Source organism: Chrysemys picta, chromosome 13 (genome assembly GCF_011386835.1).
Source record: "Chrysemys picta bellii isolate R12L10 chromosome 13, ASM1138683v2, whole genome shotgun sequence".
Lineage (NCBI taxonomy): Eukaryota > Metazoa > Chordata > Testudines > Emydidae > Chrysemys > Chrysemys picta.
In genome coordinates, this window is record NC_088803.1 from 30,754,249 (window position 1) to 30,778,616 (window position 24,368).

A 24,368-nucleotide genomic window follows, 5' to 3' on the forward strand; every position below is an offset into this window, starting at 1 on the left:
TGCTCCCGAGGAGCCCCATCTCCCATCAGTGTGCTCTGCGGCTCCCTCTCCGTTTGACCCTATGAGTCTGCTTGTCTCTCTAATATCCTGGGACTGATACGGCTACAACTACGCCGCATGTCCATCTGGGGGCGTTTCCCCTTCAGGCCAAAGTTCTTGTGGTGCCTCAGCTGCTGTGAAGGAAGGGCAGGGCAGGGCCTCGATATAAGACTGTGGAAAATTCCACTGTGCCTCCAAAGCCATGATACCATGATTCGTACCAGCCCCTTAACGCCCCCAGCACGGGCGTGGGGCATGAGAGACCTTTAAGCAACTGCTGAGCTGTCTGACATGATAAGATCTCCTTTGCATACCAGCATCTGCTGCCATGTTCAAGAAGCGCAGACAGAAATATTGGTGCAAGGTTAAACAACGCCCTAAGGGTCAATGCAACCACTGATCACTCTGTGAAGGCGAAACTCTGGGCATCAAGCTTTCTTACCAAAGGGGAGTTCCTATTCCCCAGTCATCTGTGGCAGCAGGGAATACAGCCAAGTCTGACCGATTCCAAGCCTTGTAGAACAAAGCATGTACAATCTATCTCTGAGAGGGGCTTAAACTGTCCCAGAGTTTGGGGTGCTGGGATCCAGCATCTTGAATCAGTGCATCAGAGAGTTTGGACTAGCTGCAAAGTCCAACCTTCCCCAGCTGTAACCTGTGTCCCTTAATCCATTGGTTCCCTGCTGTATGCTGCCCCCACAAAGCACTGTGTCCTTGCAGCGCATTATAACGAGAGTGGGTCAGGAATTTTTTGATTAACCATTGTTTTCTCTGAAAAATGCGGATTAGTCGAAACCTAAACTGTTTGCGAAACGGGTTTTGATGAGTCTCCTGACATGTATAATTTTTGAGAAAAAAGTTTCAAAGTTGTTGAAAAGTCCTGTTTTGACATGTTCAGGCGGAAAAGTTTTGGGGACTTTTTCTAGTTGAAACAACTTTTTGTTTTGAAATGTTAGGGTTTTTTTTTTTTTTTTTTTTAAAGGAACAAGCTCAAAATCAAAACAAAATGTATTTAACATGATCAAAGCAAAATGTTTTGATTGACCCAGATGGAATTTTTGCAACCATTTTTGTGGTCAGTTTTTGTCCCAATTCAAGATGGAAACTTTTTTTGACATCTCCAAAATATTCCCTACATGGGAAAGGCATTTCCTGCCAAGCTGTAATTGTAACATACAGCCCGGAGCTGGACACACCAATCTTTCTGGTGGGAAAGCCTTTTATGTTCCCATTCAGGAGTCTCTTTATCTCCATAGAAACAAACACCAAACCCTCACTTTGTCATGGTTCTTCGTACACCTGCGACGATTCCATACAGGGCTGCAGGAGGCTCGTTGGGGGCTATAAATCGCAAGGCTATTAGGGAGCCATGAGAAGAGGAGAATCCAGCATTTGATGAGGACCTTCCACTGATGTCATCCCACTTCCATGCCCTAGCTGTTAGCCGATGGATTGTGTCTGGATTCAGGACTCCTGACATTCCCCTGCCTCTCTTGCTGCCAGCGTTTAGCAGGTGACACATGCCTAATTACCTCAGCTAGTGCCCAGCATGTGACCTGCCTTCGGAAAACAGAGCACTTTGTTCAGACCTTTTTCACTTCTTTCCTCTGTGGTGAACTGCCCTCTAATTCTTCAGCAGGAGATTTGTCCTCCCCACCCCACCCCCTGAGTGGCTCTCCAGGACCTCTGTGTCCCCTCAGAGCAATGGCAGGGTAATAATTTACTTCCTGGCATAAGCCACTCCTTGAGAATATTCCTTTGACCTTCAGACTAATTCACCAAAACAAAAACAGAGAGCGAGCGGGGTAAATAACACCCTTATGCAACTGGTACTAGTTACACACTCGGCTTTCTCCAGTGCTGCGTGACCAGACAGCCCTGCCTGGTTGACTTTCTCCTTTTGGCAGGTAACGTTTTGGTTTATCTACTTATTTATTCCCTGATGGTCCCTCATTCTGGGGCGCACGAAGGAGCTGGTTTGAGGGAAGCCTGGTCCTCGATCATGCACCGTCCTATACAGGGGTGGCAGCAGGCGTGCTGGAACAATTTATATAGTGGGGGTGCTGAGAGCCATTGAACCAAACTGTAAACCCTGTATATAATGGAAACCACTTCAAGCCACAGGGTGCTGAAGCACCTACATCACCCCTAGTTCCAGCACCTATGGGTGTCAGAATCTAGGACCAGAGAATTGACTTTGGGGAGGGCTGGTCCTTGGGCACAGACTTGTTGCTACAGGGGTGGCAGCAGCAGGCAGGAGAAGCTTGTTCCCCTCTTCAAAATGATCAAACTCTCAGCAACATTGAGCAGAGGTGGGAAAAGCTGCTTTGGGAGGGACAGTTTCTCTTGTTTTGGAGAGTGGTGTTGTGTGTTCTCTCTCCCAGAAGCAGGGCCGGCTCCAGGCACCAGCCCACCAAGCTTGTGCTTGGGGCGGCACCTGGAGGGGGGCGGCGCGGTGCTCCGGCTCTGGCCGCCGGGGAGAGCGGGGCCACGGCCGGGGCTCGCCACCCTCCCCCCCGTCGCTCTGGCTGGAGGCTTTTTTGCCTGGGGCGGCAAAAAAGCCAGAGCCGGCCCTGCCCAGAAGGGAAGAGCCACCGTGTGCTCAGAGTAGAGGTTTCCTGTCACGTCCCCCCATCACCCTTGTTGTTTTGTCTGCCCCTCAGAGCTGATTTTTCCAGGATCCATTTTCAATAAGAAGCAGCAAGAGGCATTTTACATGATATGAGTAAATTCCTATTTAAAAATTAGAAAGGGCAGGGATGCCTGGATACAAAGCTAAACCCCCAGGGCAATCCAAACCAGCCAGGGCCGAGAAAACAAGCCCTTAACCATGACAGCCAGGGCTGTGTCTGCACTAGGATTTTCAGCTGTGTTTTCAGCTGGCTCCCTCTCAGCCCCTCTGGAACGGGTGCTCAACTGGTTGTCCCGCTGGTGTGTGTAGGGTGAGTGGAGTTCAACCCCCCCCCACCCCGTTTTAACAGCACAACCTCATTCTAACACTGGCACCATGAGTGAGTTCAACACCAGCCCACCGGAGAATAAGGGGGACACGTGTTGTCAAGCACAGCGGGGGATTGAAGCACAGACACAAGTATTCTACTTTATTTCAACAGCTAGCAGCAGGACACAAGCTGTCAGGGTTGGGGGGTTAACCCCTAGTGGGGCTAACTCTGCACTTGGGATAATGGCTTTTGTCGACAGCTTAAGCATTGCTTGGTCCACTCTAGACTGGTCAGCCCAAGACCGATCCCTATAGACATAGGAAGGTGGGCAACGCCAGCCTGCAGCAGCCCCACAGTCCATCTAGCTCAGCGTCCTCCTGCTGACAGCGACCATCACTAGCTGCTTCTCAGAGTGACAGATCTTTGGGGGGGAGGGAGGAGGGGGCGTTAAAACATTCTCCCCCATGCCTTGTGAGTTAGAACTGGCAGAGTCAGACTGACATCCTCCCCTCTGATGGAGGAGTTGGTGCCTGTGCAGCAGGGGGAAGGGATCTGGACTGTAAAATGGCAGATCCCCTAGGTCTGCTCTGCTGCATGTGAGAAGGACCAGGGGGTTTAGTACAAAGGGAAGGGAGTGGGCCCGGCTGGAATTTTGAGATGGGCTCAGCACCCTCAACTGGACCAGGTTTTAGCACATAGGGTCCTGTGCTTTTTTGAATATTTTCCCCTAAGTATCACTGTAGCAACCTCTGGGTGCTGAGCCCTTTTGGAAAATCTGCTCTGTATGGTGGGTGCTGAGCACTTGGAAATCAGGTCCTGAGTGCTGCTGAAAGGCTGCCCTTAAGTCCTTTTCTTTATTACTGTGATTGAGCTGGAATTTTGGCCTTGTGCAGTGGCCCTTTGAGTTAGGTTATTTAAAAAGGTGTCCCACATGGGGGGGGGGGGGAACATTACAGCTGGGTGCTCCTATTTTACATTTTTCTGCTGAGTGAAGAAGACCTAGAAGCTTTGTTAGAAAATCTCCTGCATTTTACATTAGCAGTTCAGATCTTATCTACCCTGAAACTCTATAGAGAAATGGAAAGCTATTGATTAAGGTCAAACAACTGTGCAAGGGAGAGGCAGATTGTTTAAAACTCTTTGTTTGCTTACTTTTGTTAATATTAACATTAAGCCAAACACCTAATAAACACTTGGAAGAAAAAAAGTCTTTGTGAAAATGTCAACAGCACTCCTTTAATTAAGGTTTGAGAAATCTCCCAGTATTAATGTGAGACCTCCAGCAAGTCCTCCAGGAAAAACCAGGGGGCACCAGATTTTTGATATTCCTGATATTATTAAGGTAAAACAAAATAGAAAATAATACTTTAAAAAAACCCTACCCATCAACAAAAATCCACTCAATCATTCTTATTCCTCACAAAGAGGCAAAAATAGGCAATATCCCATTTTTAAGAAATTACCTTGTTATTCTATTGTATATAGGTTCTTATACCACCCTTAGCACCGTAGTATCTGAGTACCTTCCAGAAGCGCATTAAGCATTTGTAGGTCATCTTTTCACGGCTGGCTGCAAGTAACTAATCTTGTATGCTAAAGAAATGTGTATTAATCTTGTTTGGACCGTGTAGATTCTGGTTCGTGTGGGCAGTGTCGTTCCTCTTAATGATGATGGTTAATATTATTATATAAGTGGATGTCTAAGAATGCAGTTCTCTATAAAACAGCCTCTGAAGGAGTGGGCACAATATTTGGAAGCGGATGTGTGTGAGTGTGTACGTGCTTGTTTCTATGTAAGGGTATGTGTACACTACAGAGACTACATCAACATAGCTATGTCGCCATAGCTATGCCGGCATAACCCTGTAGTGTGGATGCAGCCGACCCTGATGAAAGCAGCTTTTCCATGTAGGAACACCTGGTGCCTGAACAATGGTAGCTACATTGGTGGAAACATTCTTCCATCGACATAGCTGTGGCTACACTGGGAGTTAGGTCATCAGAGTTATGCTGGTCAGGGGTGTAGTTTTTAAAAACCTCTCACCGAAGCAGCTATGTATTGACCTTGCTTTTAAGTGCATGAGTTGTTTATGTATGTGAGTACTTCTCTGTGTGGGAGCGGGGGTTGGGCTGGACTGGGTTGTATAGTAACAGATGTTGCCTCCAACTGTCTTGCAGTGGAGAGGTAAGCGTTCCTAGTACAGACAGGGCCTCAGATGGCAATGCTTACAAATTAACCTCTTCATGGCTGTCTTCCCTACCTGCTAGGCAGGTCTAATCATTTCAAGGGGGGTCTCCAATGAATACAACAGCAGGAGTAAATGTGGGTCAAACGAGGGAGCAGCAAAGAGATTCAAATTCCTAAATATGCCCTTAATCTGATGAAATACTCACCCGGTGTTATGAGCTAATAACTGCTGATTGAAGACCCATGTGTTGTGGTTGATAAATGCCCAAGGGGGTCCAGAGCTCACTCTTGTATGTGCCAAAGCTGTGCCCCAGTGCTCGCTGATACCACATGCCGTTCATTTAATAATTAGGGAAAGGTGACGGGTTTAAAATCTTTTAAGGATCACGCTGCCAGTATAAACATCAGGGCAACACCGTTGGCTCAGATGGAGTCACACGGCACTTTAAAGGCATTGGGTGCTAGCAGCTGCTGTCTGAAACCTGGCCTGGTTTATAGCCGGGGCACAAGAGAACCCAGTAGCATAAGCTGTAAAGCAACTCCCATCTAGGTCAGCTGCTGCCTTAACGTCAGAAGAAGAAGTTGGCTGTTTAATATTTAATTGCAATGTTTAATCATTAAAGAGCCTTGTTCCTCTTCTGACAATTAAGTCGGTATCGAAGGGGAAGAAGGCATGGCACATTCTCTCACCTTCCCTGCTGCAGGCATGGCACAAACAATATAATTCCTCAGCAAGAAGACCTGTCTGTGCAGACACAGTTTATAGCTCACTTCTGCTGATTAGGCCTTGTGCCGTCATGGGGCCTTTCCTGATACTGGGCTGAGAAATGGGAGCTCAGGGGCCAGAGTCACTCTTGGGGTAAGTGGAAATCAAAAGGACTGCACCTATTAAAGCCTCTGAATTAATCTGATTAGTTAATAGGCCTGTCCCAGGCAGGGTTGCAGACACACCTGTATGGCAGCCTTTCAGCCATGTAGGTTAGCAGCCCTCTGTGGCTGGCTGGCTGCTGTCTCGGGAGAGTGCTGCCTCATCAGGCGTGTGGCCAGTTCCCAGCGCCAGGCTGACTACAGAAGGGAGCCTACGGTCCTTATAATCAATACACAAGAACAGTTACTAATGATTCACTAATTGTACATTGCACTTACACCGTTCTTTCCATTTCCACCGGGCCGTACAAACAGCTGGGCCGGCCTGATCCTTGGTGCAGTCCCACTGAAGTTTGCGCAGTTGCACCAAGGATGAATTTGGCCTATTGACTAATCAGATCAATTAAATAATCAAGTCCTTGCCAGGTAACAGAAAAGCCCAACCCCATGGATTTACCAAACACATTGATTCCCAGACAAGGTAAGAGGTTTACAATCAATACCCACTGTGATGTTAGGGAATGGTGTGTAGTAAAGGCAGCCTCTTGGGGCATGTTCCTGAGACCAGGAGCTAATGTTCTGAGCATGCTAGCTCACCTCTGGGGATGTGCTCTGCTGGCTTCCAGCCTGTGTGACCTGACCTTCATCTTTGCAGGGGAAGGCCAAGAAACCACACAGCTTCTGCGAGCCTCCCTGCCGGACGTCTACCTGCCTCCTGGGCCCTGAGGAAGTGGAACCTACTTGCCTGGTGCCGATTGCTGAATTGCTAGCAGAGTTTCTCAGGCAGCGTACATCTCTCTGGGCTGACTTTATGCCCATGCCCCGGCCAGAGACCCCCTCCACAGCACTGGGGAAGACTAAGGGTAATGAACTTGACCGGTACATATCTCAAAAGTCAAGTGATTCTCCGGGCCTGGCTGTGGGAGCTGTGGGGACCCAAGCTGCAGGGTGGGTGGGAGGGAGTGGAGGGGGGAATGAGGCTGGGAGTTGCCTCCCACTTCAGTATCGGGGCTAGAAAACAGGTGATGACAGGAACTGGGCCATGATGTGAGTTGCTTTTAGGGCCCTGCATTAACCTCAGCAACTCACAACCCACTGCCCCCCAGCCCGCTGACCCAAGCCCATTGACGTCAGTGGGAGCCCCCTAACTTCTCCAAAGCTCAGCGGTTCTAGGCAATCACTTGACTGGCTTTAAGCCCAGCCCTGCAGTTTTTCTGTGGCCTGACATAATGTAGACCAGAGGGAGGGTTGTAATATTGCTAGACAATGAGTCAGGACAGTCATCTCACAGCTGTATTGGGTGACTCTGCAAGCAGGGCTGTGCTGCACAGTACGTGGGCTGTAGCTTTATAATGCCTCCAGCCCGGGATGGACGGCAGACAAGGCCTGTCAGTCAGGTCCTACGGCTCTCCAAGGCCATGACCTTAAATGGCAGCAGCATCGGCCTTGAGTGTGCCTCAGCTCTCTCTGAGCTGGAAGCCTTTGGCCCTGAACCCCAGGGTGTGCCCACATTATGAAGTAGGGTGACCAGACGTCCCGATTTTATCGGGACAGTCCCGATATTTCCTTCTTTGTCCCGCGTCCCGACCGATGTTCGGTCGGGACGCGGGACAAAGAAGGAAATTTACCCTCTGCTCCGGCGCTCACGCCCCCCCAACCCCGACTCCGCCCCCTCCTTCCCCCATTGGATCTCTCAATGGAGGGAGGAGGTTAGGAGGAGGGTCGGGCAACTACCAGGAGCCTGGGAGGGGAAGGGAAAGTTGCTGCGGCCCCGCCGGGAAGGAGCCGCTGGAGCGCAGCCGAGTGGGAGAGGCGCGGGGCTCCCATGCCGGCGGCGGGACGCGCCGCATGTGCCCACGGCGGGCTGGGGAGCGGGAGGCTCTGCAGGGCTGGGAAAAGCCCTGGCTCCTGCCCGTTGCCCAGCCTGGAGCCCCTCAGGAGACCGGCCGCTGCTGTGGAGGCAGCAGCCGGGGCTGGCTCTGGCCCGGGTGGGCAGCGTGGGCCGCCGGAGACACGCGGCGAAGAGAGGCTGCGGGGGCGAGACTTGTCCCAGGCAGGGAGGCCGGCGGACAGGGGCGAGGGGCCAGCCGGGGTCCCCATAAACTTCCCCGCTGCTGACAGGGAGCCCCGCGCCTCTCTTGCTTGGCTGCGCTCCAGCGGCTCGCCCCGCCTGGAAGGAGCCGCTGGAGCGCAGCCGAGCGGGAGAGGCGTGGGGCTCCCTGCCGGCGGCGGGACGCGCTGCATGTGCCCACGGCAGGCTGGGGGGCAGGAGGCTCTGCAGGGCTGGGAAAAGCCCTGGCTCCTGCCCGTTGCCCAGCCTGGAGCCCCACAGGTGACCGGCCGCTGCTGTGGCTCGGCTGTGCCAGCCCTGGCCCCTTGCACGCCCGCGCCGTGGCCAGCCCCGGACTTTGTTTCTTGTCCCCCCCCCTGCCCTCTTTATCCCTAGCCCCTTCTGCATCGGGGCCAGCTTTTGCCCTGGGGTGGGCAGCACGTGCGCCCGGCGCGGCTGGGGCCTGCTAATGCCCCCCCCGCCCCTGCGAAACTGCTTTTTTTTTTTTTTTTTTTTTTTTTTTTTTGGCTCCGCCGCCATTTTTTTTTTGCTCCGCCCCCCCTTCCCCCCCCCCCCCCCCCCCCCCCCCGCGTCCCGATATTTCATCCCTGTGGTCTGGTCACCCTATTATGAAGACTATACTGGCATAGGTCTGCCAGCACAACCCTGTAGTGTAGACGCGGCCTACGCTGACAGAAGGGGTTTCCATCAGGATAAGAACATGATCGTCCCGAATGATGATGCATGCTTCTGTTGACCTAGCTGTGTCTACTCGGGGTTATGCTGGCATCACTACACAGGCCAGGGGTGTAGCTTTTCACGCTCCTGTACCGATATAACTTTCAAGAGTAGACCAAGACTAAGGGTTTGTCTACATTGGCACTTCATTGCGAAACTTTTGTCGTTCAGGGGTGTCAACACACACACACACAGACCCTGAATGACAAAAGTTTTACGGACGAAAAGCGCCAGTGTGAACAGCCCTCCTGCCGACAAAGCTGCTGCCACTCGTGAGGGGTGGAAGTTTTTTGTCTGCAGGAGAGCTTTCTCCTGCCGACAAACAGCAGCTACACGGTGCGGCTTTTAATGGCACGGCTGTAGCGGCACAGCCGTGTCACTAAAAGCTGCGTAGTGTAGCCATAGCCTTAGTATTAAGGACCTTGGGAAACCTGCCCTGGGGTCAGACTGGCAATGCCTCTCCTCCTCTTCACTGGGAAGGAGGAAGAGAGCTCTCTTGATTGGATTTCTGGGGTCAGCCTGACACAGACACAGAGGCCTGGTCTACGCTACAGAGTTAGGTTAACACAAGGCAGCTTACATCACCCTAACTCTGCAAGCATCTACACTATAATGATGCGCCTGCCGATGTAAGTTGCCCACTACACCGACCTAATAACTTCACCTCCATGAGAGGCGTAGCGTTAAGGTTGATGTTAGGGTGCTGCAGTGTCCCTTTACACACTGCATTGCTTACATCGCCTGTTGGCTGCCAGCCCTACGCAGGGCTCACAGCTAGAACCCCGCTGCTTGGGAGAGCCCCCGCCACAGCTGGAGCCCCCAGCCCTGGGGCTGTCAGCCCCTGGCAGTGGGGCTCCAGCTGTCAGTGCCCCACACAGTTAAGTCACTGGATGCGCTCTGCTGAGGACACACACCGCACAGTGTGGACGTGAACCACCACTGTAATTGCTGCGGTGGGTGTACGTCAACTTACCTTAAGTTAACTGATTTTTGTAGTGTAAACATGCCCTGAGTCATGGGGCAGGGTTCTTTTAGTCCCATTAATTCTCCCTTATGCACAACTTTCCTGCTTCCTTTATCCCACTCGCTGGCAGGAGACTATTTTCTCAGAGTCCTGAGCTCCCGTTAGTTCCTAAAGAGCCAAAACTCCCCCCTTGCCCATGGTTTTAGGAACCCTCTGGCTTTCTGCTCTTTTACCCCAATCCTTTCTTGTGCTCATTTCCTTCCTCAGCTTTGGGAGAGGCTCATCCTGCCTCCCCAGCCTTTGCTCGTCTGGAGTCACAGTTTCAGGCATCTGTGCCTCATTTGCACCTACAAGGGGAGCATGAAAATGGTGTGTGTGCATGTGCAAAAGGAGCACGCCTTTACAAGGGATTTGGCATGGCCTAGTGGTTACAGCAGGGGAACTGGAGTCAAAAGGAAAAAATCAGAAGAGCATAAATGTATGTTTTCAGATAGAAGGGAAAAAAATCACAATTAAAAATATGTAATGTAAAGGCTTTTGACTGGATTCATTTCCTAAAGTTGGATGCAGTGGCAGTGCCTTTGTGTTTATCCCTTTTGGATTAGTCATACTTATAGCATTTAAGGCCAGAATTATGATTGCTCCTACAGGCCTCTACCCTAGAGCAGGGTCCCCTTGTGCTTGGTGCTGTACGCACGGAGTGTCAGCCCCTGCCTCAAAGCGCTTACAATCTAAATAGACCAGAGAGTCAATGGGGGAGAGGGCACAGGAGTAGAATCACCATTTTCCAGTTTGTTACGTGTTTACACCCTTACACCTTGCGATTAGCACGGGCTGAAATTTTTTTCTCCAAAACATTTTTTGACAGAAAGTGGCTTTTTGACAAAAGAGAATTTTTTGTGAAAAAATAGATGTTTTTATCAACAATATTGGGGTTTTCATTGGGATGGGGGGAGAACCTGAAAATTTTGATTTGAAAATGAAACATTTTGGTTTTTTGATTGCTGAAAACCTGAAAATGTTTGGTTTACAGTTTTGTGATTAAAAACCAGAATTGTTCCGAATAAAAATTTAGACAAAAATTATGTTTGTCAAAAATTTTCATGGGAAAAAATAATCATTTCCTGATCGGCTCTAATTGCTGTAGATTTTTAGCTAAGAACTTCAGGATTTGATCTCATGGGAATAAGAAAGGTTCAAGCAATATGATACTGCCTTTCGCTTCTTACCTGATAAGCAGCAAAATAGTTAACAATGTTGACATTTTAAAGTATCATTGTATCTGAGCTATCCCCCTTTGAAATGAAGGGGGCTGAGAGCTATTGTGTCAGCCACTCTTCAAACTCAAGAAGAGGTTGCTGTATCAGTTATACTTGGGTCACTTATGGAAGGTTTTCTTGGTAATCATGACTGACACAGATTTTTTTTTCTAATGAAAGCTGAAACTCTGGAGGAAAAAAAATCATAATTCTGTCCTTGCCCCCCACCCCAGTTAGACCTTTACACCCTCTGGGAGGGAATGTCTCCTACTTTGTCTCATAAGGTGTGATTCTACTCTCATTGAGTTTATGGGCATAGTATCACACACCCTTGATGCTTTGATGTCCCCAGTACTCACTTAGCATTTTACCTTAAAAACAATGCAAAGCACATTATTTTAGGATGACATTCTCTGTCAGCTGAGACCAGTGGATTTTATTGGCAATGAGAGTGGAATCAAAGGGAAGATGCTTATTTTTAATGAAATGGGAGAAGATGGTAGCCCCTTGATAATAATGGGTATTTCCCCCCTCCACTTCTGCTTTGTTTCTGTTACATCCGAAGATTATTAACTCCTTCACTGCATGCTTCTGGCAGCAGTTTCTCTCTCTCTGTGGGTGTGCGAATTTACTTCAGGTGAAAAGTGCCAGATTGATAGCCCTATAAATTGAAATCTTTCCTTTTTGCAGAACTTAGGTAACAGCAAAGGTAGTAACCGTGTGTGTGAACTGTCCCTCCAATGCACCTCCAACCTGAGCTGGAAGCATTGCTCTACTACAATGTATAGTTTTTAGTTGATGTGTGACCCAACAGCATTAGCAATTGTGGTGCAGCCATATCCCCTAGGGTAGGTTAGTCCCCATGGCCCCTGCACCACTTAACCTCTCCCAGGGTGCTAGCTGCAAACGTGTCTGTTTTTGTGATGTGGGCACTTGCCACTGAGGCCCAGCAAACTCATTTCATACATGCCACCAAACAGCCATCTGCAAATAGCAGCTCTGTCTCCTACACAGTTGACCTAGAAACCTATATGGTCCATCTGCAGCTTTAAGATAACAGCCATTCATTTATAAGAGTATCAGGAAGCCCACCCAGATCTAAGGCCTTGTCATAGTGAGGACTTCAGCCATAAGTTGCCAGCCAATGGTGGAGCTACACCAGAGCAAACCCTCCTGTAGACAAGCAAAGCAGCTAGCAGCCACAGTCTGCGGTGGTGTAGGTGAACCCTTCCTGAGACTAGAGCTCAGGCCAGGTCTACACTACAGATCTATATCGGAATAAAGACGTCACTCAAGGGTGTGAAAAATCCACCCCCCTGAGCAACATACTTACACTGACTTAACCCCCCGTGTAGACAGCGCTATGTTGATGGGGGAGCGTCTCCCACCAATATAGCTACTGCCTCTTGGGGAGGTAGATTAACTACAGGAACAGGAGAAGACATTCCTATGCCGATGGGAGAGTTTCACTAAGACTATGTCCACACTAGAGACCTTACAGCGGCACAGCTGTACCAATGCAGCTGTGCCGCTGTAAGATCTCCTGTGTAGCCGCCCTATGCTGGCAGGAGAGAGCTCTCCTGTCAGCATAATTAAACCACCCCAATGAGCGGCGGTAGCTATGTCAGCGGGAGAAGAATTGTGACTGAAGTAAGTTTTGCCGACATAAGTGGCAGTGTAGACGTGGCCTAAAGCACTACCGAGGCCGCTGCGCCGCTGTTGCACTGTACGTGCAGACAAGCCCCGAGCGTTGTAAAAACAGGCAGATTCAGCAGCACCAAAATGTTTTGTGAATTCACATCAGTTTCACTGAATTGTTCATGTTGAAAAACAAATCTCCCAAAGTTGAAATGATTTGATTTTGGGGGGTCAAAATGACTGGATGTTTTTGAATTTTCCTGAAAACATAAAAAACACTTGAAATCTAAAGGAAACATTTCATTTTGTGGTGAATAAAATGCTTCATTTGACCTTAAAACACATATTTCTTAATTCCAAAAATGTTTGTTTTCGGGTCAACCTGAAACTACTTTCCCCCCCCCAATTTTTCAGAACTGCCAGCAAACTGGAAAACCCAGTGCTCCTTGACAGCAGAGTGAGCTGCACCAGTACAAGCGTGCCTTAGAGCAGCTTTGCCTAGCTGCGCTAGGGGGTTGCCTGGCGGTAGTGATACTAGGAGCTATTAGTGGGGCACCATTTTGATACGGCTGAACTCTGGCCACAGTGGGGGGGAAACACTCAGAACAAGCTTGCAAATGTGGGTAGGAACATGTGGCAGGTAATCCAGCAATGAAGGGGTTAAATGACACAGTAAGCAGAAAATCAGGGGCCAGGGGTGATTTGTGTGTTCTGAAGGGGAGGTGGGGGGAGTGGGAGACAGCTTCTCTCTTGCACTGTCCCATACTGGCCATCTGAACTCGGATGCCTGCTAGGCATTTCATTGGTTCCTACTAAATAGGCCCATCCTCCATTAAAACCTCTCTGCCTCATCATCACCGACATGCCGGTCTCAAACCTTGCTCTGCCTTATTTCTCCCAGCATGGGTGTCTTAACAGCAGATCAGCTCTCTCTTGCGCTCCTTTCTTAGCTTCCTCCCCTTGGGGCTGCAATAGAGACAGCAGCCGTGGCAGGAAGGAGGATGTGTTAATTTCCTGGGGCAGGCCTGACCGTTGTAGCAGCATTTGCTGTTTCTCTACAGCCTTTAAAAGGCACATGCTCAGGGAGGGCAGCTGACTGGTGTGAGTGCTGGAGAGGATGGTAAAGCTGGTTCCTGAGATGTCTTTGAACCAGCCTGCTGTGGATTGCTTCCCTTACTCCAGGATGCTGGCTCTGCTGGTAGAAGTGATGACAGGTGTGTGTGTGCTCTTGATGCTTCCTTTCCTGTTCTCATGTTTTTTGCAAAATGCTGGAGATTTTAAACACCCGGCTGCTGTTCTGGCTTGTCAGGTTTATTTGTCTCGCTGTTCTAAGATGCGGGTGAGTTTGGCTGCCTATCTGTGTGCTGATCCTCATGGGAACGAGGTGCCCTGCGCAAAGCACGGTGCTAGAGCTTGCCCTGCAGCTGCGACCTTTTTGTCGAGGAATCACAAGGGTTGTGTTTTATTCTGGGGGGCGCCTGCTCAGAACAAAGCTCCATGCAAATGTGAACAGGCCAGAATCTGTGGGATGGGTAACTAACCAATTAAAAGGGACGCTATCTCCCTCTGCTTATAGCCTTTCCTCATGCTGTTGGCTAGTTCCTAGACCTGAGCTCTGCAAACCCCACTGAACTCTGGGGAGGTGAAAGTGTAACTGAGCTGTCTGGCCTTGGGTGTCTCTATCTCTTAGATACGTGGCAGGGGAAGTCGGAGCCTTGGTTGGACAGCTAAAGCAAACATTGGAGGAATGGCTGGTCATTCCCGAGCACTTGTACAATGTTCTTTAGCTGGGGAACAACTCTGTGCTCAGACTGTCTCTATTTATGTTCTAGGGCAGCAGCTCTCAGCCTTTCCAGACTACTGTACCCCTATCAGGAATCTGATTTGTCTGGCGTACCCCAAGTTTCACCTCACTTAAAAACTACCTGCTTACAAAATCAGACATAAAAATACAAGTGTCACTGCACACTGTTACTGAAAAATTGCTTACTTTCTCATTTTACCATATAATTATAAAATAAATCAATTGGAATATAAATACTGTACTTATATTTCAATGTATATTCTATAGAGCATTGACTCTATGAAATTTCAGTTTGTACTGATTTTGCTAGTGCTTTTTATGTAGCCTGTTGTAAAACTAGGTAAATATCTAGATGAGTTGATGTACCTCCTGGAAGATCTCTGTTTACACATACCCTGGCTGAGAACCAGTGTTCTGGGAAAGCCGTGGATTGGCTTTACACATCTTAGTGTTTTCTCTGTGTCAGTAACCACACCTCTCTCTGGTTAGCTGCAGGAGCTTGGTGACTTGTCACACCCCTCTTTAATTCAGACCTTCAGGCTCTTAAACCTGATGTTTCTTCCACAGTACAAACTGCCTGCACAGTTACAGCTTCCCCGTCCTTACTGCCACTTCCTGGCAAGCATAAGGGCAAGGTCCCTGCTCCAAGGAGTTTACAATGAGGTTAGATCGGACATGAGGAGGGAGAAATGACATCAGAGAAGAGGGGTGGGGAGTGGGGCTCGCACAAAACAAGGCTATGAGGAGATTGCCTCTTCTTGCAAGGTAAGAATCATGTTTGTGATTTATATATAGGGAGAGTATTAAATAATAGACTGACACGGGAATGTGGGTCACTGCTGGTGAAGTTGTGGAAAGAGGGTTTTGACGAGGCACTGCTTGAACTGAGCTCTGAACAGAATGTATTTTTGCAGGAGCTGTTATTAGCTATAGTAACTGCTTCAACTTGTGCGGTGGCATGGCTGCTGTGAGAATAGGTGCTGGCCATCTCTGAAGTGCCTCTGGTCTGTGGAAGGTGACTCTCTCAGCAGTAGGCTGGGGGGGAGAGGGGGCAGGGGAAGATGGACAGGTGGGTGGGTTCAGCAGCCAGTCTCCCACCAGTACAGGGCTCCTGTTATGTAAGTGAACTCATTGGGATTCATGTGCCTTATCCAGTCTGGGGCTCTTGCTATGCCTCAAGCTTCCCTGCAGCCCCAAGAGAGGCAAGAACGTGGCAGCCTTTCTCCTTTTCGAACCGATCTCTCCTGTATCTTTGTGACCTATTTCTGGGCTTATTTTTAGTTTTTAAGTGTGCTGGGCAGATCTCCAGGCTTTAGGGCCAGGAGGATCTGTGACTGCCTGTGTACCTGCTGTTGGGTTTGAATCTCCCGGAAGGGCAGAAGCTGCCTTGACTTAAGAGAAGGCAAACCTCGTAGAAAAGGGATGTATGTGGACCAAGCGGGGAGGGATGGCAGGCCTGGCGCTGATCACAGCCATATCAATAGGTGCCTTGAAAATGGTACTATGTGCACAGGGATGACCTCGAACTAAGACCTGCATAGTGTTTCTTACATGCATAAGAAGGTGCGGTCCCGGTCCCGGTCCCGGTCCCGGTCCCGGTCCCGGTCCCTGAGTGGCCCAGTTGATAGATACAAAGCAAGCGCTGCTGTTCTCCCATAGCGACTTGTCAAGTAGTTTCACTGATTCCAGCAAGAAACCACTGGAGAGGACCTTAAAATGGGCGGAAGCTGTGCAGACTCTGCCCCGCACTGCCAATACTGTTCTGTTTTGACCCAGCCAACCTTCACTAGCCTCGTCCTGTGCCTCGCCTTGCAGGAGGAGACTAGAGCCGAGTGTCTTCTTGGCTTGCTGGCTGTTGAGAAACGTAAAAAAACCAAACAAATATGTTTTGGGTCAAACAAAATGTTTTGTTTAGCTCTTGAGGGTTTTTTTCTTTTCTTACTTCTAGTTTTATTTTAAACCGTTTAACTTCGAAATGAAGAAAAGCTGTTTCAAATTGAAGTCTCCATGTTTCACTTTGAAAACATCAAAATCAAAAACTTCAAAACAAGTTGAAAAATGTTTTAGGTTGTTTGAGCAAAACAATTTGCTGACATCAACGTACGCTCACGGAATGCATGGGGAGAACCTAATCTGCAGGGGGGGAAAAGTTGGTTGAAAACTTTTGGCCAACTCTAGAGGAGACTAGCTCTCTTGTGGTACAGGTAGGTCTACACTGCGATAAAAGACCTGCGGCGCGGCACAGCTGGCCTGGATCAGCAAGCTCAGGCTGCGGGGCTATAAAATTGCAACGTAGACATTTGGGCTTGGGCTGGATCCTGGGCTCTGAGGCCCTCCACCCTCACGGGGTGTCAAAGCCCAGGCTCCAGCCCAAGCCTGGTTCTCTACACTGCAGTTTTATAGTCCTGCAGCCTGCGCCACTCAAGCCTAAGTCAGCTGATCTGATCTGGGCTCTGAGACCTGGTGCTCTGGGTTTAACGCAGTGTAGAGTCCAGCATTTCTCAAATGCGGCCACCAGTGGCTTTTCTTGCGGCCACAGCCTCCTGGGCTGTGATTGGGGGGAGGAGAGGCAAAGCAGCAGCCCCTCCCCGTTCCAGTTGATGCACCGCCTTAGTGGTGGCTGCTGGGGCTGCAAGCAGGGGGTTGGGCCCTGCCCCCCTCTGGAGACAGCTGGGGCACAACGCTGGAGGAGCAGGCAGCTGGTGAGTTCCCCACCTCCCCAGGGATGGTGGGGCTCAGGCTTTGGGCTTCACCCCTAGAGTGGTGGGGTGGCAGGCTCTGGCTGCCTGGCTTCAGGCTCCATCCCTGTCCCCTGACCACGGGGCTTTGGGCTCTGGCTATGGGACTTCTCCTATCTCCTTTGCCCCCCCCCCCAACTCCATTACCTCTGGCCCCTACTGCCTACCCTGACCCCCCATCCAGGGCTTAATTTGTCCTCAGGCTTGCCAGGGTTGAGTAAGTCTGCTGTGAAAAGTGATACTTTTATGTTTGTTAATATCACTTTTTACAGCAGACTTACTAGCTAGCAATAAATAAATTACAATGATTTGGACATGTATATGTGCATATTTATTTGTTTTTCTTAAAGCTAATTAAGTACTTTAGGAAAAAGTGTGAGAGCATCCACAAGATGTGAGAGCAAGAGTTGGTGGCTGCACTCTTAGGCCACCAAAAAATTTGTCCTGAGACCCCTTTACCCTTAGTGACCTGGAGAGACCCTCTAGTCTGCCTTCTAGGGGTTAAGCTAGGAGCTACCACTTCCTTCTCCGTTATGACCTGAGTCTGGAATTTGAGCCTAGCGCTCAGTTACATCAGTGCAAATCAGCAGTAAAATCAATGAGCTTACATGGGTGTGAACGGATGTGAATGAGAGGAGAATCGGGCTCATGGGCCAGATTTTCAGGAAAGCTCCAGACCCAACGTGCTGAGCTGTCTTCAAAAGCTGGCTGCGGGGCTTGTCTGCAGTGGTCACCGGAACAGAAATACCTAAACCACTTGTGCGAACTCCTTTGGTTTTGATGCTCGTTTGTGTAGATGCTCTTATTGCAGGGTAAGATAACACTATTCTGATAACTTTAATTGATTATTTTTTTTTGCTGGCTTAAATTATATCAGAATAGGGGTCTTTTATTTCACAGTAAGAGCATCCATGCACAGACTAGCATCAGACAACTACAACTAACTATTTCAGTCCCAGTTACTGCATAGGCAAGTCCATAGACCCCAGAGATGAAAGACTATTGCATCCTTATAATTCCTCCCTGCCCTTTAAGGATGGCTGCTTCTTAAGTTGCCTCTCATTCCACCAGTCCCTGTGGCTTGGGTTAAGGTGCTCTGCTATTCAGGGGCTCCCTCTGTGCTCTCAAAGCCAGTGGTCGCCATGTTATCCATTGCAAAACTGGTTTATTCTTCATATTGCTCTCCATTTTGACAGTGATATCTGGCCGGGTTATGTGGCTCTCTTCCAGTAAACAGCCTGGTCCATGGCATCATAAAATACAGCCCTCTGATATCCTGGTAACCTCAGGGGAGGGCAAACAAACTCTAATGCAAACTTTTATTGGTAGTGGAATCGAATGAACTTTTCTTAGCTTATCAGAGGAGATAAAAGTTCCGGTGAATGTTACAGCCCAGTGCACTTATGTTAGGGGGGATCTGTATGCAAATGGGGTATGGTCCTTGGGCACCTGGAAAGATGTTCATGCAGCCATCACTGCAACAGCTGGCACACCTAGCATCACTTTCTTGTTCTCATGCAACAGCACAATGCTGCTGTCTTACTGGGCTCATAATGCTGCAGGGAAATGACTACATAAAGGTTCATTCCATTTCCCCTGCCCCAAATCTATAGTAGGAGCTTGTAAAGTCTGTTATATCATCTAAATCTAAATCTTGGGTCCCAGACCAGCGGACTGTGCCTGTTAACAACTATTCAGCTCACAACTATGCCTGTCTGTTCAGGGATTTGGCTCCCCTGCCAAATTCCCAGCCTGGTGTTTAGGCCAATATGGAAACATCTTCTGCAAAGTGTCATTTGTTCATGTTTATCTCCAAACATATTACCTGAGCTAAAGGAACTCCCAGCTTAGGAGGGCTTGTACATCTGCAGCCAGTGCTGCTGAGTTTGTCCTATAGTACAGCTGTTCAACACTCTTTGAATGAAACACTATTTTTCCTGGAAATGCCCTCTCCTTTTTTTTTTCTTTTAAAAAAAGGAATCTTCTGTTTTGTTTTGTTTTAAAGATTCTTTTTAAATAAAAATGTTTTGGTTTTCCTTTCTTTTCTTCTCCTCCCCCACTATTTTCCGTGGCAAAGCTGGGGCGGGGGTTGAAGTTGAAGGCCCGGAAATTTTGTGAAAATATTTATTAGCTAACCAAAACAATCATTCCTCTTTGAAACCTGCCATGTTTTTATACCTTGTGTATGTATATGTGTGTGTGTGTGTGTGTGTATATATATATACACACACAATTTTGCAAAAATGCTCCCATTTTTGGATCCTGTAGGATGGGGGACCAGGAGACAGGATTTCTGGGCCCAACTCTTCCATTGTCCTGCACTTATTGCAAAGTGACGGTAAAATGCCACCGAATCAGACAGGCAGCATTTGACATGTGCTTTGTGCTGGTGCGACTGATGACACAAGATGCAGGACAACAAAATCTCGCCCTCTTAGGATTTAATCCTGACTGACCCTGGCTTGCTGTGTGTTGTTGTGCAAGTCACCTCAGTGCCATGATTGGGTGTGGGGAATAACGAGGCTCACTTGAGGATGTCGTGAGGCCTGATTCATGCTTTGAAGGGCTATGAGAGCCCTGAATATGCTAGTGCCAAGTATGATGTATGCCAGTGTAAACACATCTGTCTTGTGATTTCCCCCCCCCCTGCTGGGAGACTAAGACCCAGGGAATTTTTCTGAGAGGTGATTTGTGGGGGAGGCTTATGCAAACCAGACCTCTGGGGGGTCCCCAGCTATCAGCACTCATTGGTTAGCTTGTAAACTGAGGAAAGGTTTTTGATGGAGGTGGGGTAAGCTGTCCTGGCTCCTATAAATGCCTGGCTACTCTGGTGTGTGGGTGGAGGGGGGAAGGAGGTTGAAGAGCAGGGCAAGGTCAGCTAGGAATAAACAGGTCTTTGTGTTTTTGTGCTCTTGCCGCCAGCTAATCAGCTTAGTTTTCTAACTTTTCTTTCCTGCAGATCTTATAAAACACGGGTGCGAGAGGATAGAACAGACCATCAAGGCCTCGGGCTCCAGGCTGTGCTCCTAGTGAGTATAAAAGCCTCTCAATGGGACACTAGCCCTTTAAAACGCAGCCTGCTAACCTCTGCTCTAGACAATAATTGGTGAGCAGAGTGGGCTGGCACGGGCCAGAATTGTGGGCAGGGCTCTGGGAGCTGCCTCCAGCACAAACAGGCACAGCCAAGGAGCGTCCCCTGCCATGGCACTGATTCTGCTTTGGAGGAGGGGCTTTCTCTAGCTGCTGGGAGTCCAGGTGGCCCATGCCTTTTGCAGAGGGGAACGTCTTGCTGTGAGAGATCACACTGGGTGTGTGTGTGGCGGGGGAGACCTAGGGGGTATTCAGTGTGCGTTTTGGCTGGCTGGTTACAAGGGGTGCAGAGGGGTGGGGATTTTCATGGGCCTGGATAATGCTCCAGAGATGGATGGACCCACCCATATGTGTGCAGAGCTTCCTCCAAGACAATATGTGAAGCTTTCGGGGGGTGGGGAAGGAGCTTGGTTTTGATATTATTTAACCTTCGCTAAAGGTGAGGTGTGAGGGGGAGGGCTTAGAAAGGGAAGTGGGGGCTGGGGCTGGCTCCCTTTGTTCTCATCTACATAACCCCCAACCACAGACAACCAGCTCCCAGGAACTAGAGAGGGCAAAGCTACAAAGTGTCTTTTTTGGTTCCTTCCTGCGCTTGTCAATCCAAAGTGGCATTTGGAGCTGGTGGCTCGGAACCACCGCTGAGCACAGCTCTTTCCTAAAAGGTGTCCCTGCTAATGCTGGCCTGGCTCCTGCAGCCCAGAGCTCCCCCAGGTCCAGGCCTGCTATGCTACTTGGGCTAGTAAAGTCTGTAAAACTGTGTCAGACGTGTGGACCTGGTCTACGCTGGCTTAGGAAATGGCATCAAAACTGGGCCAGCACCGTCCTGGGAAAAGCCGGGTGGTCCAACCCAGCTTGCGTTATCTTGGCTTCCCTGCAGAGCCAAAAGGACCGTCTGGGTCTGGAGAGGGGGATTGAGCCCCAGCACATCATGAGGCTGAAAGCGTGGGGTGCGTAGCATCCCCGCTGTCCTCAGCACCTGCTTGAACTTCTATGGTGGGCTAAGAGTCCTCACCTGGGCCGCTGCACTAGATGGTCACGGTTTTTGTTAGGCAGTAAGATCCCCCCTCTGAAGAGGCTGTGGAGCGTGACTGTGTGAAAGGGTCACACTACCCCAGGGCCAGCTCTCTCTGCAGCAATTGGCCGAACCAGAGTTGCTCTGACGAGACACTGGCTGTGTTGGAATTCTGGCTGGGTCTGTTGCAGCAGGAACTTCCCGTCTGCACTCTGAGCTCAGTAGAACGGGCGGGGGGGGAGGGGGGCTCTTTTCAAAAGAGGCCACTTTTTTGGAGGTGCCTTTTGGGGGGAGGGGCACTCAATCTGAGGCCCCGAGGGCCTGACTTTCAGTTGAAGCCAATGGAAGGTTCAGGTGCTCAACAGCTGGGAAAATGAGGTGCTAGGCGTCACATGTAAAACACCCAAACACAGAGTGTCAGAATCAGTGGCTACTCCTGAAAAGTTTGGCCTGATAATTGAGTTTTAGATAGTCTTGTGGCTGATCCTGGGCACTTAAATACCTTGGGCCTGCACCTTGTGCTGTCACTTACATGGGTGCAGAGTGAGGGCACTAACTGCTACCCAACGAGAGAGAGCGCATTCTGTCCTCCCCTCTGCACCAGTGGAAGCAGCTATACAAGCTGCAGGGCAATGAAGAATCAGGCCTCATGGCTCCAAACATTGTGCTGGAAGTAGGATCTGTGAGGCCCCAAGTTACTGGGTGGGGAAATCCTTTTTCCTGCTCTATCCATTCTCATCTGGGAAGATCATGCAGGTCCCCTTAATGGGTGCCTGCTTTCCGTGTGCTGAAGGCTGGCTTTGAACCCTGACAGGCTGGGGGTTAAGGGCTAAGTGCTGATGAACAGTCTCCTTGCTGGTTCATTGTATTATTATTATCTTTTTCTTTCAAGTGCTGAAAGAGTTGCCTTCTTAATGGACCGTTCCAAAAACCCGGATAACAGCCCTCAGGTAAGGTTCTGGCTTGCTGGCTCCTATGCAGAATTACTGTTAATTGTAACAGGGAGGAAGGAGACATTTGTAGGAGAAATGTGAGCTGGAGAACTTAGCCTTAATCCTTCTCTCCTCTCGGAAAAGAGGGAGGAGCTTGGGGTGTCTCTGCAGGCAAAGAGCAGTTTGTTTGGAATCGTTCTGTTCCAGGTCTGGGGGAGAGATGACCCTTGTCTTGCCATGGGTGGGAGGTGACTCACGGCACCCCACTTTCGCGATCCCCTTGAGCCAGCTCCAGGATTCCTCAGCCACACTGGGAGCATCACCATCAAGTTGACTGCGGATCTTGAGCCATGACACGGTGCCCAAAAAACCGCATCAGGCTGGGCACTCTTAACCCCGCACCTGCATATTTGATTCATTCCTGCCACGAGAATCCTGCAGGGCTGCAGTGCGTCCATGCTGATCAGGGTCCTTGTGCTTCACCTGTGACTGTCCCTACAGCTGATCCCCTGGCAGGGCTATAGTCCCACCTCACTTCCCCTGCAGCTCGGCAGGTCAATTGCACGCCTCCATAGTTGGGGATTCTTTAGCTCCACCCCATGCTCGGAGTGTGTGTGTGTGTGTGTCTGTCTGTCTCTTCCCACCCGACAATCTCTCATTGCAAAGGGTGTTTTGGCAGGGTGGGGGGTGTCCCCAGGCTTTGGTCCTTGCAGACTCTACCCTATAAAACCAGTACACTCCTCCTGTTGGCCTTGGCAGCCTCTGGGATTGCTTCCTTCTAGGCCTGCCTTGTCCCTGTGGTCTCTGATGGGTGATGCTGGATGGAGAGGAGGGAGCTGCTCTGATTTTGACCAGGACACTGCGGGAAGCAGGAGTGCAAGGAGCATGAAGGCCTGGTTCCCTGTAAAGTGTAGGGACAGGGAAAATCCCCCTGTGGCTAGAGGTGGGGAAGAGGAGCAAAAGGACCTGTGTGTATGGGGGATGGGCAGGAAGAGAATGGGCTCTATTCCCCACCCCCCACCCCCAGCCCTGCCCCGTGCCACCAGAGAAAAGCAAAATTCCAGAGCTTTAGCGTAGCTTTCAGTTCTGAGTGGTGCCTGAGCCATGGGCTGGATTAGTGCTGTTGTCAGGCTGTAGGAAGATTAATTTCCTGGCTCTGAATTCCAGCCCTGGGTGTGCTTGGCAGGTGTCTAGAGTCCCTGCAATCTCTTTAGCAATGGGGTCTGTAAGTGCTACAGAAATGGGGAGCTCTCCCCACCTGTGCTTGCGTATGAGTTCATCGCTCGGCGCAGATGGTGGCAATCACCCATACGTTCCTATGGCCTGTGTGACTCACGTGCAAAGAGGGTCCAGCGAGTGTAATGCCGCACGTCGCTTTTCCTGACGCCCAGGGTGTTCGTCTCACACGAACCATGCCAGCAGCTAAACCTCCTCCTATCGCTCCCTCACAATAAGTCAGGCAGATGTGGGGCCTGCCTGGGTGTATGGGATTTGACTGATGCTGTTGCTTTAGGACATGAGTAGAGCTTAGGTGAGGAAGAGAAATGAGGTTCCCCCTGCCCCCCATTTCCTGTGCACAGTGTCCAGGGACGGACCTCCTTCTGGAGGGACTTATCCAGCTAGGTGCCAGAAGATTTGTTCCACTCTCACTGGTGAACTTGGAGGAGTTGGGGACTGGTGTGTGTGTGTGTGTGGGCGGGGAAGAGGAGGGGGGAAATAAAGCCAACTGCTCCAGTCTAAGGGCCACTGTTGACTGAGATTCTGACTCAAAAATAGGCTGACCGTGTCTGTTTGGGGTTGTAACACATAACTTCCTGCAGCAAGTGAAAACATGTCTGCTTTGAAACTCTTCACTGGAATCCCATGTTCCGTCTCAGGGAAATGCTGACTAATTGCTTCATGTCTGTGTCCCCTCCAGCTTCCGACACCGACTGACAACATCAACCTTGGCCCTTCTGCTAATCCGAAGTAAGTAGCCTGCGTTTACATGGGAGAGTATTGAACCCGGTGCACAAGGTTAGCCTTACAGTGAAATAACTGATTGGTTACCCATCTGATTTGCTCCATCTGAGCAAAGAAATCATAACTAGCAAATGGCCCAGGCGGA

General features: G+C 49.8%; 1 protein-coding gene across 9 annotated transcripts in view; it reads left to right on the forward strand.

The window, feature by feature from the left end:
• The first annotated feature begins 1,332 nt into the window (after window positions 1-1,332).
• Window positions 1,333-24,368, forward strand: part of SGK2 (serum/glucocorticoid regulated kinase 2) — a 38,817-nt gene continuing 15,781 nt past the window's right edge. The window contains exons 1-5 of one of the 9 annotated variants that reach the window (XM_005295354.5): window positions 1,333-1,946; window positions 6,692-6,899; window positions 20,187-20,256; window positions 22,222-22,279; window positions 24,180-24,229. In XM_005295354.5, the coding sequence (XP_005295411.2) occupies window positions 6,848-6,899; window positions 20,187-20,256; window positions 22,222-22,279; window positions 24,180-24,229 (230 nt within the window). In that variant the 5' untranslated portion in view covers window positions 1,333-1,946; window positions 6,692-6,847. Of the gene's footprint in view, window positions 1,947-6,691; window positions 6,916-13,530; window positions 13,900-15,018; window positions 15,255-17,169; window positions 17,192-20,186; window positions 20,257-20,397; window positions 20,536-22,221; window positions 22,280-24,179; window positions 24,230-24,368 lie in introns of those variants that run through there. The other 8 variants (XM_008168121.4, XM_065565806.1, XM_005295355.5 and 5 more) reach the window with 8 other exon arrangements.